At 41.7% G+C, this 18398-nt stretch overlaps 1 protein-coding gene across 2 annotated transcripts in view; it reads left to right on the top strand.

Annotated features, from left to right (window-relative positions):
* Positions 1–18398, top strand: part of DYNC2H1 (dynein cytoplasmic 2 heavy chain 1) — a 478712-nt gene that overhangs the window by 81854 nt on the left and 378460 nt on the right. For both annotated transcript variants that reach the window (XM_044284009.1, XM_044284008.1), the window contains exons 25-32: positions 4431–4601; positions 12193–12575; positions 13011–13143; positions 13235–13352; positions 14264–14376; positions 14455–14574; positions 15937–16075; positions 16731–16939. In XM_044284009.1, the coding sequence (XP_044139944.1) occupies positions 4431–4601; positions 12193–12575; positions 13011–13143; positions 13235–13352; positions 14264–14376; positions 14455–14574; positions 15937–16075; positions 16731–16939 (1386 nt within the window). The remainder of the gene's footprint in view (positions 1–4430; positions 4602–12192; positions 12576–13010; positions 13144–13234; positions 13353–14263; positions 14377–14454; positions 14575–15936; positions 16076–16730; positions 16940–18398) is intronic.

The raw sequence follows: 18398 nt of genomic DNA, 5'->3' as shown, positions 1-18398 counted from the left end.
CCAAGTGTGAATATTCCCAGGGGCGTAGCTGTAAGACGGTGCAGAGGGAGCAGTTGCAACTCGTCCCAAGAGCCTGAGACAGCAATGCACTAGGGCCTAGGATCTTCAAGTTACGGCCGTGAATATACCCTAAAAATGCCCATACCCTTTAAGGGCTGAGAATGTTTCTACCTGGTTATGATACGGAAGATGTTTGCGTTTTATCTTATCAAATCTATATGGGAGTGGCAGGATATCAGTGTTGAGCACGTGAATCTTTTTTTTTTTTTTTATCATGCATTGAGACGTTAAAAAATAGATTGCAGATATTGCTGATGATTGACCATTTTTCCAGCTCATCCCTCATGACAGCACCACAGGAGAATGTTCACCTTTGACCTTCTTGGGACAGGAAGCAGAGAGGTTAAAAAGGTCCCTCCCACCTCCACCCGCCAGTGTTTTTCCAGATTACTACACCAGGATGAATGCAACCAATTTATAAAAACCATAAGCAAGTCATATATGCAATATTTACATAGTAGTTAGTAATGGAGGGAATGTACGGGTGCTGTCATGAGGGATTCCCTGGAAACCGAATTACCGGCAAGTCTAATTCCTATTTTACAGCTCATCCATCATGACAGCACCACAGGAGAAGTACCAGATTATAACTTTAGGGGGGACAAATCTAAGGACAACCTATCCCAGATATTTCTCATTAGATAAAAATACAATTTCATAGAATCGGGAAATAAACCTGAGACAGAAACTTTTTGATTCTGCCAGAGAACTAAATAGTGATGACAGAATTTGTGAACCCATTTGCAACTCTGAAATGTCTCTTTATCTGCCTCCTTGACCAACAGACCTACCACCTCCACCCACCAGTGTTCTTCCTGTCCCTACAGGAGATAGACGCAGAGAGGTTCCCTGCTCTAGGGTTGAAGAGATTCTACAAGAACTATCAGGGCCTTAGGCTGGGACTAAGAGTGTGTTTGGAATCTCCTTCGAGTTCTTGAATAGCCTTGCTAACACCTCTCGAGATAGAGGTCCCTTAGCAGCCCGGGCGGGGTCGGAGCCTATAGGTGGATTCTCTGACGGCCTGGGTTTGATCGGTGGGTTCATCCTCATCCTTCCTGCCCTATAAGCGGCTGTGCCAGTACCTTCTAAGCTGGAGGTCCCCTGGCTTTCTCCTAACCCCCATGAAGTGGGTAATGCAGCTGGTGGTTAACTCACTATGGACGGCTATGGGTTCATGGAGCTTGGATCCGCTGTTCATTGGTGGAGTTCAGCAGGATCACGCCTCAGTGCGCCTGAAATAGTCAGCAGCTGGATGGGGCCTTGTCTCCTTACCAACGTTCTGTATGCAAGTGTTGGCAGAAGCTGCATGACAATATGGGTACTTGCTTTGGCAGCACTTACTTCAAGACTGGTAAGTAAACCATGCAAACTATTTGTCAGTTAAGTAAACCATGCATGTGTTTAACCAGCTGGATTGCCCCAACAGTTCCAATTACTTGAGAATCTGTGCGCGGATGTAAATGTATACTCAGGCGATGTGTCGGGTATATAAAGCAAAGGCTTTATATAAATATTAAAAAAAAATTATCGGGTCAAAAGAAAAATTATGCAAACTATATTGACCCGTGAGATTGACATAAACATCTCAAAGAGTTCAATCAAGAACCTGATTATTTTGTGCAATCAGTAAAACAGGGTACAAGCGTCTATGCAAAAATATAAATGGTTTATTATACAATAGGTTAAAATACAAACGAAAATGAATCAACATAAATTTCAATAATATACAATGATATGCAGTACCCAGAATTCACCACTATATGATACCACCAAAACACTACTCAACCAACACAAGAATATTATGCAATACAGCTTTAAATTTTGGGAGAAATATACAATCAATTGATTATGCGGAAAACTCAATCAAGAAGATGACAGGTACAAGCCCTTGCTCCGCCCAAAAATTATGACCAATCTTTCAGATAATGGTAGTATTGCAACAAAACTTATAAATTATTGGCTTGATATCAAACTAGGGAATTCAAAGATTCCCAACAAAGAGTTTCTCCAATATTATCCCCTCTTTTCAGTTATATGCATCGTAACTGAAATCAGAGAAAATACCGATGTAGCAACTAATGTTACACGTCCGCAAATGCGCGGGTATCTGGCTAAGTATCAAGCCAATTAATTTAGATCAATACTACATAAAACAAAAATATACATTACCCAAGGGTCACGTGATGTGCAGAGTCTTGGGGCAGCCAGCTCTCAAGAGTTTTTCCCGATAATCCAAATGATTCTCCAGAGATCTATAATCCAAATGTTTGTTTTCTCTTTCTTTCTTTTTCTCCTTTTTCTTTTTTTTTTCTCTGGTAACTGGTTTCTTAACCCAAAACTTATCAGATGAACACGCCCTCCGAGTTTGGAACTTTCCAATCATTGTTGGAGGGGTGTGTGCATGGACAAGGAGCATGGCGTCATAATACTACCCAGAATGCAATTTTGCTACTGATGTAGTATTAACCGCTTATATCTAGATGGCACTGTTGTATAAGCAATATGCATCATATCATTAAGGGTTAACTCATACATGCCTAATATTTTCAACACTTCACACCTCTGACATCTGGGGCCTTGTCTCAGGGCTGAGGGACAAACTTTGATACATGAATATATACTTTGAGGAACATCTAGACCATTCTCACACTGTAGAATTCATGTTCAGATAGGAAAAACAATGAAGCCTCAGAATCCGCAGGTGCGGTGTATCTTCTAACTTTCTAAAGGTATAATATATTGTTACAATAACAGTAGCTTTTGAACGGCACAGTAATCTTCTCATGGACTTACTTTGGCCTACATGAAACTTCATACAAAACAGTGAATATAAATCAACATTGCTCTTAAAGGCAATGAATACCCATTATAACTAAAATAAGTAAATATAACTGTTTAAACTTATGAAAAAGCACAACAGATGGTAGCATCACCTGGTTCTATAATGAGACTGGCTGTGGAGTTAAACATTTTTCAGGCTGCATTGAATTGACAAGGTTGCAGACCTAAATCTTTCAGGTCTAGCAACCTGTCTTGGTTATGTCTGACTTGATTTCCTTTATCTAAGGACATTTATACTGAGTGGACTCCGGACATGGCCCCTGTACCTCATGGCCTCCGTGCCTGGCTTATTGCTTCGGTGTCTGGCGTTGTCTAATGGGCCCTATGTCCTAATGCTGCAGCCGCTTGCCTCTGTGCGTGGCCTGCAGCCGCTTGCCTCTGTGCGTGGCCTGCAGCCGCTTGGGCAGTGGCCTACTCCTTAACCGGTGCACAAGTGCAAAGGTAAAAGCGTATAGGGTTTGCATGAGGTGAACTAATGTCACCTGATAACAACCTTACAGGCAGACAACCTGGTGCCCTGACACATAAAAATAGCATGGTAGAAGGCTGGAAGTTAAGTTAAAGCTAATGCGCAAGCCAAAGGGAAGTGACCCAGTATGACAGAAAGATTAGGGAAAGCCTAGTGGAGACGAGTGGTAGTTCAATTTATGGACTCTACTAGCATTCGTGACGGGAGTAGCCTACAGTGCCTATCCACGATCTACAGTTTAGCGCAAAACTATATTTGGAGCCACTTTCCTCCGTGAACAATGTGGACAATATTAATATAAGTTGTTAGCAACTCAAGGAGTGCAAGACATATATGTATACTCTACACCTGGAGATAGTATGGGTCAGCCTGAAGTTAAAGGAACATTATTGTGACTAGAGCACTGAAATTTTGTAAAGATCCTACTAGGGTTGTTTTGGGTATCGACCTTTTGATACCCAATCGATACTTTTAGTCCGGTATCGATACAATACCGGGATTTGTCTTTTATCGATACTGCATAGCCCAGTATCAGAGAATAAGGATCGTGCGTGCGCCATGTTCCCTCAGCAGCACAGGGAAGAAGGAAGCAGTCTCTCCCCCCTGTGCTGCTGCTGCCTCCAATGAGAGGAGGGGGCTGTGGCTCCTGTGCCACCAATGATAACTAATGTTTAATATATTGCAAATGCAGGCGGCGGCAGAAACACATTGCCGACACCTGACCTCTGACAGGGCGCTGCGATCCGCGGCAATTAACCCCTCAGGTGGCGAGGGTTAAACTGGTCCACCATAGGATCCTCCCGAGGGCTCAGGCTCTGGCATCTGCATACACTCCCATGAGATTTAGCAGTGGAAAACCCTGTGTAGATCTGGTCACTTGACGTTGAGGTTCATTACTCTTTTGATGTTATTTTGTGTGCAATACAGCAGAGTTTACTGTGCGCGCAAGTGTTTTGTGAACAGACACTGGATGCAGCTGTAGACCCTCTTCAATAGTCAAGTCGTTTTTGGGATTCCTTAGACACCAACCACTTATAGATCTTTATTGTACTCATTATAGATGGTGGTTCCAGTGCTAAAGTATGTACGTGGCGAGCACCTGTCCCAGGATCACTGGCTGGACCTCTTCAGGTTACTTGGACTTCCAAAAGGAACCACATTGGAAAAGTTGCTGTTTGGAGATCTGCTGAAAGTTGCCGATGCGATCATATCTAAAGCTTCAGAACTTAAAGTAAGTTTCCATTTAGCTTCCTGAGTTACTGAGAAGTTGTTTATTGAGACTGCAGATAAATAGCAGTAAGGCTGTGTTCACATCACATTTTTTTTCCTACGTTTAATGTATACATTTAGCATCCACCATCATAGGGTTCCATTCTAAGGGAAAAAAAAAACGTATTGGTTAACTTATGCATTTTTTTCTGGACTCTGTAGGATTGAAAAGTGTAGTACACGACACTATTGTATCCTTTATGTATGAAATTGGAAGGGACAAAAATGTGATGTGAACAGTCCCTAAAGCAGAACATTTGGGCTGACATTTTACTATTATATATATATATAATTATAGATAAGTTTCAAAACTAATGTTAACATTATTTACCTGTTATATCTATACTATAAAAAATATAATAGCTAATCCTTCTATATACAAAACAAACACGTGTGTGTGTGTATATGGGATATACGTACTGTATATACACTAGTCTTTAAAAAAAAAAAATTGATGCATATTATATTAGTATATATGTATGGTATTGCAAATGTATGTATGTGTATAGTGTATATATACGTATGTGTGTATATACATTTGATATGTGAATATATGTATGATCACAAAGACATATCATGTATATATAGGAATGAACACATACGCATATATATATAAATATATTTATATAGTTTATATAATTATATAAATGTATAAAAATATATAGATACATGTGAGTAGATGTAGACACACACACTCAAAATAATACATAGTTATGATAATTAATGTTTAAGTACATGTTTATTTTACATTTATATGTATATTTATATATTCAAAACCAATTTCACTAACATATCAGCATGTCCAACCCCTTTTATTATATATTCAAATTCATAACTAACAAACCAATGAAACTGATGTAAAAGTTACCGTATGTTTATTTAATATATATTTTTTACTTGAATAAAAATAACTATAACTTTAAAATGTATCAAAAACCAATAAAAATTACTGTTGGGAAAAAATAAAAAATAAAAATAAAAATTGAAAGGGACAAAAATGTGATGTGAACAGTCCCTAAAGCAGAACATTTGGGGTGACATTTTACTATGCCATATACTCCACTTTCGTCAGAAAGTCGCCCAATTTGTCCTATATTTTTATTTATTTATTTATTTTTACAGCACAATTTGTGACTTTTCCCTGTTCACAACACATTTCGGAAGAAAAGGGGACATGGCAAGGACGGGGTTGGGGTGGGGGGGCAACATAGCAGGCGCCCCACATTTATATGTATTGACATTAGTTTTCTGGCTGGAATAAACACAGACAACTATAGCAGCTAGGAGGCTGCCATAGATTTTAGACTGTTGCACGGCCAGTGGGAGGATACTCCAAATCTGAGAGGCCTGCGTCCCTGCATAAATTTAGTAAATCGTCCGGTGGGGCCACCAAAGAAAACCCCAGTCTTGATAAATGTTCGCCTTAGGCCTCATGCACCCGACCGTATGTATTTTGCTGTCCGCAAAAAATATGGATGACGTCCGTGTGCATTCTGTATTTTGCGGAACAGAACAGCTGGCCCTTAATAGACCAGTCCTATCCTTGTCTGTAATGCGGACAATAATAGGACATGTTCTATTTTTTTTTTTTTTGCCGAACAGAAATACAGACATACGGAAACGGAATGCACACGGAGTAACTTCCGTTTTTTTTTGCGGACCTATTGAAATGGATGGTTCCGTATACGGTCTGCAAAAAAAACGGACACGCAAAGAAAATAGGTTTGTGTGTATGAGGTGTGCATTCACACAACCATATGTATTTTGCGGTCCGCACAACATCTGTGCGACGTCCATGTTGCATCAGTTTTTTTGACGACCCATTGTAACAATGCCTATTTATGTCTGCAAAACGTACAAGAATAGAACATGTTCTATCCTTTTTGCGGAGATGCGGAACGGACATACGGATGCGTTTTTTGTGGACCCATTGAAATGTATAGGTCTGCATCCCACAAAAATGTGGATTGGATGCAGAGCAAAAATATGGTCGTGGGAATGGGGCCTTAGGGGGTCATTTATTAAACTGGTGTAAAGTAGAACTGGCTTAGTTGCCAATAGCCACCAATCAGACTCCACCTTTCATTTTGGACAGATCCTTTGGAAAATTATGGGCAACTAAGCCAGTTCTGTGAGAAGTAATTAATGTCAGAAATGTCCCTGGTCAACCAGATATAAAACCCAATAACAGTTTTGCAACAAACTCATTGGATCAGACTTGCCTATACTATACAACCATCCACAAAGACTCATGATGGCAGTGAAGCCTGGTGCTGGGAGAAATCAGCCTAGACCTGGGGTTCCCCTACACTGACCCCTGGTTGAGCCCTAAAGAGCTGACCTCTAATGAACACTACTGAAGCTCTATAAATTCATCCCAGATGCGTTTCCATCAGGTGATCCACTGCCATCAATGGGATTAAGGAAAAGTTCAAAAACAGACAAAAGGTTGGCAGTCATAAACAGTGGTTAGAGCAATTTTGCTTTCATCAGTCCACAACATGTCACGTCACTTGTCTTTGGGCCAGTCAATGTGTTCCTCTGCAAATTTTTACCTATCAAGAACATGTCTGCTATTAATCAACGGGACTTTTTGAAGAGTTCTTGCTAGAAACTTGGCTTCACTTCCTCGTCTTCTAATTGCATCTTTCTGGAGGTGATCATTGGCTGAGCCTTTGCCATTTTGGCTACTCTTCGATCCATTAAAATAGTAGTTCCCCTGCCTCCTTTTGCGTCTTTCAGGTTTTGGTTGACACAAGACATTTGAGATCATTTTAGTTGAGCAGCCTATAATTTGCTGTGCTTCTCTATGTGTTTTTCCCTCTTTAATTAACTTTTTATTCAAAGTACAGTGCTGCCCATAATTATTCATACCCCTGGCAAATTTTGACTTAGTTACTTTTATTCAACCAGCAAGTAATTTTTTGATGGGAAATGACATAGGTGTCTCCCAAAAGATAAGATGACTTACAAGAGGCATTAATGTGGGGGAAAAAAACATTTCTCAGCTTTTATTTACATTTGAGCAAAAAGTGTCCAGATGGTGTAAAAAAGGAAAAGCCTTCAACCCAAAGAACACCATCCCCACTGTCAAACATGGTGGTGGGAACCTAATGCTTTGGGGGTGTTTTTCAGCCAATGGACCAGGGAACCTAATCACAGTAAACGGCAACATGAAAAAAGAGCAATACATGAGGATTCTCAACGACAACATCAGGCAGTCTGCAGAGAAACTTGGCCTTGGGCACCAGTGGACAGTTCAGCATGACAATGACCCAAAACACACAGCAAAAGTGGTGAAGAAATGGTTAGCAGACAACAACATTAACGCTTTGGAGAGGCCCAGCCAGAGTCCAGACTTGAATCCAATAGAGAATCTGTGGAGGGAGCTAAAGATCAGGGTGATGGCAAGAAGACCCTCCAACCTGAAAGATTTGTAGCTCATTGCTAAAGATGAATGGGCAAAAATACCTGTGGAGACAAAAAGCTGGTCTGCAATTACAGGAAGCGTTTGATTGCTGGAATAGCCAATAGAGGCTTTTCTATTGATTGTGAAGGGTATGAATAATTTTGGACTGGACACTTTTTGCTCAAATGTAAATAAAAGCTGAGAAATGTTTTTTCCCCCACAATAATGCCTCTTGTACATCGTCTTATTATCTTTTGAGATACACCCAAGTCATTTCCTGTCAAAAAATTACTTGCTGGTTGAATAAAAGTAACGAAGACAAAATTTGCCAGGGGTATGAATAATTATGGGCAGCACTGTATGTTCTTCATTAGAACAATGTCTAGTACAACCCATTTTCCCCAGTAATTCAGAAGGAAATCCACTATAACTAACATATGCAACATTTGACAATCTCCTACCTCAAATAAGGGCCAAAAGGAATACATTATTCTACAGAATGAATGACTTTACCATTTCAACCCCTCACTGCTATTATTTTGAGCACGCTTCTTTCAGTTAATGATTTAAAGGGACTCTGTCACCAGTTTCTAACCCCCCCTTTTAAAACTATTGTTCTCTCCATGGTGCCCTTGTCATTACAAAGCTGTTGTTATAAGATAAATCCGCCGTGTAGTTTTGATAAAAATCGCTTTTATCTAACCTGTCAATCTTGTGGATAAGGTGCCCAGGGCGTTTCTGAGGGTCTGAATTTGCCGCTCTCCGCCGCCGCCGTTGGTGCCCAGCTCCTCCCATGATCCTTTCAGCGCCACCTGGATGTAATGAAATGGGATCTTTGAAAAGGAGGAGGGGGCACTGAGGAGAGCCGGAGGCGGATTTCATTACATCCAGGTGGCGCTGAAAGGATCATGGGAGGAGCTGGGCACCAACGGCGGCGGCGGAGAGCGGCAGATTCAGACCCTCAGAAACGCCCTGGGCACCTTATCCACAAGATTGACAGGTTAGATAAAAGCGATTTTTATCAAAACTACACGGCGGATTTATCTTCTAACAACAGCTTTGTAATGACAAGGGCACCATGGAGAGAACAATAGTTTTAAAAGGGGGGGTTTGAAACTGGTGACAGAGTCCCTTACTTCAATGAGTGGTATGGAGGTCCTAATTGTTGGGACTGTTTTTTTCCCCTTCTCTACTAACCTTATTGTAAGTACATTATTTGCTATGTAAAAATATCACTTCTACCACTAACAGTGATTTATCAGGTTAATGATGTTGGACTACTATTTTTTTAACACTGCTGTATAAAGTGACTATATTGTCATCTGCCAGAGGGGAAAGGAGATTGGTTCTCTTTAGAGTTCCTCCACATGCCACGCTCCCTTTTTTAGAACTGGCGCGAACGGGGAGAAGTCGGAAAAATCTGCGCCAGAAGTACACCTAAGGCTACTTTCACACTAGCGTTCGATCGGATCCGTTCTGAACGGATCCGATCATAATAATGCAGACGGAGGCTCCGTTCAGTACGGATCCGTCTGCATTATTTTAGCATATAACAGCTAAGTGTGAAAATAGCCTCGTACGGATCCGTCCAGACTTTCAATGTAAAGTCAATGGGGGACGGATCCGCCTGAAGATTGAGCCATATTGTGGCATCTTCAAACGGATCCGTCCCCATTGACTTACATTGTAAGTCTGGACGGATCCGCACGCCTCCGCACGGCCAGGCGGACACCCGAACGCTGCAAGCAGCGTTCAGCTGTCCGCCTGTCCGTGCGGAGGCGAGCGGAGGCTGAACGCCGCCAGACTGATGAAGTCTGAGCGGATCCGCTCCATTCAGACTGCATCAGGGCTGGACGGCTGCGTTCGGGTCCGCTCGTGAGCCCCTTCAAACGGAGCTCACGAGCGGACCGACGAACGCTAGTGTGAAAGTAGCCTAATATAGGCGTATTTCAGCTTAATAAATGACCCCGCATATCGTTAACTGCATTTTAGAAATGTTCATATAAACAGAATACAGTGTTAGGCTACTATCACACTCGCGTTTGGTGCGGATCCGTCATGGATCTGCACAAACGCATCCGTTCAGATAATACAACCGTCGGCATCAGTTCAGAACGGATCCGTTTGTATTATCTGTAACATAGCCAAGACAGATCCGTCTTGAACACCATTGAAAATCAATAGGGGACGGATCCGTTTTCTATTGTGCCATATTGTGTCAGTGAAAACGGATCCGTCCCCATTGACTTACATTGTGTGCCAGAACGGATCCGTTTGGCTCAGTTTCGTCAGACGGACACCAAAACGCTGCAGCAGTGTTTTGGTGTCCGCCTCCATAGCGGAATGGAGACAGAACGGAGGCAAACGGATGCATTCTGAGCGGATCCTTATGCATTCAGAATGCATTAGGGCAAAACTGATCCGTTTTGGACCGCTTGTGAGATCCCTGAACGGATCTCACAAACGGAAGCCAGTGTGAAAGTAGACTTATTTGCAAATGGTGCCTGTTTTAATGACGCCCCAAAAATATGTGCCTCTAATACACCTAATATAGGCTTATTTCAGGTTTTTAAATGACTCCCATAGTCCTTTATATCTTTGGTGTATCCTAAATCCTGCGGCAAATTCTGTCTGTGCGGTAGAATTTTGTCTGTGTATTAAAATTCTGCGTGAAAAACAAAAACAAATTACGTTATGCCACCTATAAGTCTGTGTAGTTTTACTGCAAAAATGTGCCATTTTTGGGCGCACAGAGGTGCATTTCGTCCACCCCCCTTTTAAGTGAAATTGCACCCCTTTCCAGTGAAGCCATGCCCCCTGTTGGAAACGGCAGAAAAAGCTTAGAAAAGTGTGCAAAACATTTAATAAATGTTATACAAAACATGCATGACAGTTATTTGGGGCAAATAGCAAAATCCGCCTATTCTGTCTCCTAATTTCCCCTGTGTGCGCTTACTGACATATTATAGCTGATCACTGGAGGTTCCAGCGGGGGGACTGATTTGCTTATTGTCAGAGTACCTTCTAACAGGTATAGGTTTTCCAAGTTGCAGCACCCCTTTAAATGAGGGTGTCTTTTTAGATACCCTAGTAATGTAAAACTAGATACAATTGCGCACACACTCGCTCCCAAGGGGAAAATAGGGTCTTAAAGGTGCCGTCTCACTTCAGTAAATGGCATTTATTATGTAGAGAAAGTTAATACAAGGCACTTAATAATGTACTGTGATTGTCCATATTGCTTCTTTTGCTGGCTGGATTCATTTTTCCATCACATAATACACTGCTTGTATGCAGAAGTTATGACCACCCTGCAATCCAGCACAGTGGTCGTATTTGCACACTATAGGATAAAATGCTGTCCTATGTACAATCCCACGGTCCCGGCCACCAGAGAGGGAGCTGCTTTTTCCTATAGTGTGCAAGCACGTCCACCACTGATGGATTGCAGGATGGTCGTAACCATGGAAACGAGCAGTGTATAATGTGATGGAAAAATGAATCCACCCAGCAAAGCAGGCAATATGGAGAATCACAATACATTAGTAAGTGCTTTTTCTACATGATAAATGCCATTTTCTGAAGTGAGACAACCCCTTTAAGTAGTTCATCCCTCTCAATTAGGGTCCATTCACACGTCCGTATATGTTTTGCGGATCCGCAAAACACGGACACCAGCAATGTCCGGTCTGCACATCGCCGGCACATTTTGCAGGCCGCACATCGCTGGCACTCTCGTAGAAAATGCCTTTTCTTGTCCGCAATTGCGGACAAGAATAGGACATGTTCTATTTTTGGGCGGAACGAAAGTCGGAAGTGCAAATCTGGAAGTTCGGATGTGGTCAGCACATTCCGGCCCTTATTAAAAATGAATGGGTCCGCACCTGTTCCGCAAAATTGCCTAACGGATGCGGACCCATTTTGTGGACTTGTGAATGGACCCTTATAGGGATCAAGTGATTGGTTCCAGGGGAGATGTGGTGCCATGTGATCTCTTAAGGCCAATCAAGTGGGAGTAGTGCACTATTTTACATACAGCTTCCCCCCCCCCCCATCCTTCAAGATCATCCTTTATAATAACCAAACGATGTAGGCAGCAATATGTTTTTAGCTTTTCCATTTCTCTTCTTTAATCTCTGTATAGGATTTGAACAGCCGCGCGCAGGGAGAAGTAACAATCCGAGAAGCCCTCCGGGAACTGGACATCTGGGGGACCGGCGCTGTGTTCACATTAACGGATTACGAGGACAGCCAGAAACGCACAATGAAGCTGATAAAGGACTGGAAGGACATTGTCAATCAGGTGGGAGATAACCGGTGCCTCCTCCAGTCGCTCAAGGACTCCCCCTATTACAAGGGTTTCGAGGACAAGGTCTCCATTTGGGAGAGAAAACTTGCAGAACTGGATGAATACCTGCAGAGTCTAAACCAGATACAGAGGAAATGGGTGTATCTGGAGCCCATCTTTGGCCGCGGTGCCCTTCCCAGAGAAGAAGCTCGTTTTAACAGAGTTGATGAAGACTTTCGGTGTGTTCAGTTCTTTTTTTTTTTATTATTACTAAATATTTGCTTCCTGTCATTGAATGGAAGCATTATATATTCGGAGGCTTAGAAGCAGCCCTTATCTGGTCCAGCTCACATGCTGCTGGATTTGGAGGTCTGATAGAGGAATCGGGAGTAACGGGTGCACAGAGAGGCTTAGTCCGGCCCTAGGTGCACTTAATTTTCCTATTTGCATATGGAGCAACAGATCGCTAAGTGAAAGGCATCATTACATTCAGCTGTGTCTAGTGTATCAGTGAGTTTCCTGGGGGCACACGCCATTTAACCTAAGTAACTATTAGTCCATTGTTAAGTAGGATAGTAAATAATTATTGTATCTTTCTGCTTTTTACCTTCATTAACATATTTATGTTTTCTGCTCTATAACTTTTCTTTTTTCATTCTCGTTCTGCTTGACAGATCAATAATGTCAGACATTAAACGGGACAACAGAGTGACGATGCTGACATCACGGATCGGGATAAGAAACTCACTGATTACCATCCTCGATCAGCTCCAGAGATGCCAGAAGTCCCTGAATGAGTTTCTGGAGGTACACTCGCCATATAATGCAGGGGTTAATCATTGCTTGTGTACATTAATAAATCTTCATGAATCACATCTGCCATTTTTTGCTTTCACAGGAAAAGCGTTCCGCCTTCCCCCGGTTTTACTTCATTGGAGACGACGACTTACTGGAAATACTGGGACAGTCGACAAACCCAGCAGTAATCCAGTCTCACCTTAAGAAACTTTTCGCTGGTAAAATAACTTTATGTTGTTTGGTACTATAAGAAGGGTAGCTGCTGTGCTCTCATGTACGTCACGCTTGTTGTCTGCCTTGCTATTTGCACGATTGCTCTTTGAGATCCAGCAGGGAACAGCCTGTCAGATCTCTCTGCTACCGCATCTCCGTCTGGCTCCATTCACTATAATGGGGACCAGCGGAGATCTGGCTATAACCCGGCAAACATGCAGAGATTTGGGCGGATGAAAAACAGCTGTGCGCAGTGGTTTTCCTGCTGCCGGGTTGTGGTCGTTTTTCTTCCAGCCGTTTCTCTGCTTATTTGCCAGGATGCGGCCAGATCGCCACTGGTCCCCATTCTAGTGAATGGGGCCGTCAGGTGTCAGTGCCGGATCCAGACATTTCTGGCAGGCTGCTCCCTGCCGAAACAGCCTTCCGGAGATGGTAAAAGCAAATATGAAACAGGCTTTAGTCTCTGTTCACATCTACATTGTGGTTTCCGTTATAAACAGACGCCACTGAGATGTGATGGATCTGTTCCATGACGGGACACCATTGGTGCGGAACAGACCCCATTCACTTATAGTTGTATTTGTTTGGGTTCCTCTGCATGCAGTGCTATTTTTCAATGTAAAAAATGACTAAATCTGTGACAGATGTGAACAGAGGCCCTGCTTATGTGTCATGTAGAAGATCCATCTCTAGTAGACCCAATGAAGAACTTCCGAACAAAGAGCAACTTCACAGGATCCATCTCCTCGGTGCATTACATGAATGTCTCATTGATTTTACTGGGTGCTTCAGATGATCTTGGGACGCCGTGTTCACCACATTGTCAGGACAAAAAAAAAACCCACAAGTTTTCTCAAATGCGGCTGCAACACCTCACCTTGAATAGCATCTACTGATAATTGCCAATGTGTTTTAGGAGTGCACAGCGTAGAGTTTGATAAGGACTTCAAGCATATCATCGCCATGAAATCCCTGGAAGGAGAGGTGGTTCCTTTGAAAAACAAGGTCCTAGTTTCGACCGATGTTGAGGTGAGATGCACAGAACCCAGTTACTAGAAAGCGAGGCTTCCATTGCCTGCTGGCTCTCATGCTGCTTGTTTTCTGCAGGTCTGGTTAAGCAATTTAGCCATTCAGATGAAGTCCACATTGCAGACATTACTGGTTGAGTGTGTGGTGGCTGGGAAGAAGTCTCATGGTACCATAGATCCTCTCCGCTTTCCTTCTCAAGTAGGTTTATTCATTCGCTGAGCATTTATATTTGTAAAAGAAACCAAACCATGTACAGTATGCCTTAGATTCAGGGTTCACAAAGTCTAAAGAAAGGTTCCCTTTAAAAATGGAGTTGTCACATTGAACCTGGTGTCTCATCTGCAGGCAACAGGTTATAGAGCAGGAGGAGCTGAGCAGATTGATATATAGCTTTGTTAGACAAGATTCAGTAAAACTTGTATTTCTTTTAAATTCCTGCTCATTCCGGGCTGTGAAGTCCAGTAGGCGATCCTATCAGTGATTGACAGCCTTCCCTCTATGACTGTGTATACAGAGAGAGCTGTCAATCACTGATAGGATCGCCTCCTGGACTTCACAGCCCAGAATGAGCAAGAATTTAAATTAAAGAAATACAAGTTTTACTGAATCTTTTCTAACAAAGCTATATATCAATCTGCTCAGCTCCTCCTTCTCTATAACATGCTGCTTCCATTTTAATTTGCATTTTATTGACTAACTCAGTTGCCAAACTACATTTTAACTTATATTTGATTGCAAAAACTTCAGATTCACTGGCTACTTTGAAAAAAAAAAAAAAAGGCTAAATATTTTTTGAGGGACAACCTCTTTAAAGGAGTTTTATGTGAATAAGGCCTTATGCAAAAAAAACAGAAATGCATGGCACACAGACTGCATCCATATTTTATGGGTCCTTACATTTGTGGACTACAAAACAAACACGGTCTGTGTTTTGCAGACATATTGCGGACATATTCTATCTTTTTGCAGAACGGACATACAGATGTGGAAAGCACACAAATGGTCCACGTGCTTTCTGCATCCGTACGTCTGTGCCGCAAATGGTAGAACATGTCCTATACTTGGCTGCAAAATCATTTCCAAAATGATGCCAACATAAAGTAGAGATATGGGGAATGTTAAGTAATAAATATTTTATGAGGTATCACTTTTAGTTTTAAAAGCAGAGAAATTGAAATTTTAGAAAATTGCAAATTTTTCAAAATCTTTAGTTAAATTTGGGATTTTATCATAAATAAAGGTGAAATATATTGACTCAAATTTAGGACTAGCAGGAAGTGCAATGTGTCACGAGAAAACAACCTCTGAATGGCTTGGATAAGTAAAAGCATCAAGTTATTATCACATAAAGTGAGATGTCAGATTTGCTAAATTAGACCTGGTCAGGAAGGGGGCAAATGGCCCAGATGTGAAGTGGTTAATTTATATCAATGTATTCAACAAAAAAGAACAAGGGACTACGATCCCAGAAAGGCTTGTAACAAATCTAATGTTCTGATTATAATTGAAAAAAAAAAAAAAAAAGAAATGAGCTTCTTATTGTATTTCTTGATGTTTTAGATCCTGTGCCTAGCTGAACACATCCAGTTCACAGAAGATGTGGAGAATGCCATCCGTGGTTACAACCTCCATGAGGTGGAAATTGAGCTGACGGCTAAGCTTGAGCACTACATCGGGATCGATGATACATCAGCTGCAGGTAAAGGGCCTCTTTTCTGTGGAAATGTAATAAACACAGAAGCAAAAAATAACTGCAGAATTACCTACTACCTATACACAGGACATCTGACCACTTAGGCTACTTTCACACTTACGTTGTTGTTTTCCGGTATTAAGATCCAGCAGAAGTTCTCAATGCCGGAAAAAAACGTTTCCGTTTGGTCCTCATGCATTCTGAATGGAAAAAGATCCGTTCAGGATGCATTAGAATGTCTTCTGTTCCAGCAGCATTCTGTTTTGTGACCGGATACAAAACCTGCTGTAAGCCAGCGGTATTGTGTCCAGTCATAAAAAACTGATCCGTCACTTGAAAACAATGTAAGTCAATGGTGACGGATCCGTTGACTTTCAATGTATTTAGTGCCGGATACGTTATTTTTTTTTTTTCAGTTTTGATTTCACATCAACCGCCTTCCTGATGTGCAAAATTAAAACCTATCCGTTTAATTCCAATATTGAGATCCTCTGCCGGATCTCAATACCGGAATTACAATGCAAGCGTGAAAGTAGCCTTACTGAGGGCAAAGCTTCCTCTCGTTCTTCTGGCAGTGAACCGTGCCCTAATGTAAAGTAGTGCATGGAAGCAAGATAAGAAGCCATGATCAGAATTCATTGACTTTCTTTCTTCACTATAGATGATGCTGAAATATTAGAACTGAAGCTGAAAGCACTGATCCTGGATGTCATTCATAACATTGATGTGGTGAAGCAGCTGATCCAAGCTCAGGTCCATAGTGTGGACGACTGGACGTGGAAGAAGCAGCTGCGGTTCTACATGAAGCCGGATAAGAAGTGCTACGTGCAGATGGTTGATGCTGAGATAGAGTACACCTATGAATATCAGGTACTTCAGTGTCTAAGAGGGCATTTTCTTCCCCGCAGTGTTCCTTAGGGCTCATGCACACGACAGTATTTTTTAGTTCAGTATGCGGTACATATACTGAACTATTAATTTCAATGGTTCAGCAAAAAAAACTGAAGTGTCTCCATGTGCATTCTGTTTCAATATTTCCGTACCGTGAAAAGATAGAACATGTCCTATTCTAGTCCGCAAATCACGGTGCTTGGCTCCATTCAAGTCAATGGGTCCTCCCCCAAAAAAAGGAACACATACGGAAATGCATCCGTATGCCTTCCATATCCGTTCTGTTTTTGCTAAACCATCTATTGAAAATGTTATGCCCAGCCCAATTTTTTCTATGTAATTACTGTAAAGGAAAGGAAACGGAAACACAACAGAAACAAAAAACGGAACAACGGATCCGTAAAAAACGGACCGCAAAACACTGAAAAAGCCATACTGTCGTGTGCATGAGCCCTTACAGTATCCCAGTATAATCTATAGCCCATTGGTGGACAGATTATTGTACGTTTTTCGAGGAGCCAGTATAAAATGGTCTGACAATGAGAACATTCACAAACATTAGTTAAAAACCTGCTCTGCATGGAACAGATGCCCAGAATTTGTCTTGTGACAGATTCCCCCTAAAGGGGTATTCCAATCTGGACATATCCTGTGATGCTGCCATAAATGTCTGATAAGTGTGGGTCCCACCTCTAGGGCCCACATCTATTTTGAGAACAGGGTCCTGTCTCTTAGCCAACCTGAATTGTTTTTGGAATTCCCACAAAAGTATGTTGTAAATGGAAAGACCCGCACATGCATGGCACCTCTCCATCCACAACGGCCGTGAGTCTGTGCCCTGCTCTTGAGATAGATGCAGGTCCCAGAGGTAAGACCTGCACCTATTTTGATTTATGGCATATCCTGAGGATATGCCCTGAATGTCCAGATAAGAATAACACTTTAAGGATATGTTCAGGCTGGCAATACGATTTCTGTTGCGGATGTGTCTGTGTAGTCACTTAACGATTAGTGTTAAGCGCGAATATTCGAATAACGAATTTTAATCTCGAATATAGTGCTATATATTTGCTATATCGAATATTTGTAATTTTTTTACATCTGAAAACATGATTCCTCACTGCTTCTTGCTTGTGGGCCAATGAGTCATTGGCCCCCAAGCAACTTAAGCAGGAAGGAATCATGACTTCAGATGGAAAAAAATTGACGAATATTCTAAAAAACAAATATATAGCACTATAGCAAATTATTCGTTATTTAGAATATTCATTATATATTTTTTTCAATCTGTACAGTTGTTCAGCATACTCCTCACCGACAAGCATCCCTGTCACCATGGGAACGCCTGTGGGTTAGAATATACCATCGGATCTGAGTTTTCATGATCGCAGGGAAAACTCAGATCTGATAGTATATTCTAACCCGTAGGCCTTTCCAT

This window comes from Bufo gargarizans, chromosome 3 (assembly GCF_014858855.1).
Source record: "Bufo gargarizans isolate SCDJY-AF-19 chromosome 3, ASM1485885v1, whole genome shotgun sequence".
Lineage (NCBI taxonomy): Eukaryota > Metazoa > Chordata > Amphibia > Anura > Bufonidae > Bufo > Bufo gargarizans.
Note: the sequence above shows the minus strand (reverse complement) of the source record. Positions and strands in the feature narration are given on the sequence as shown.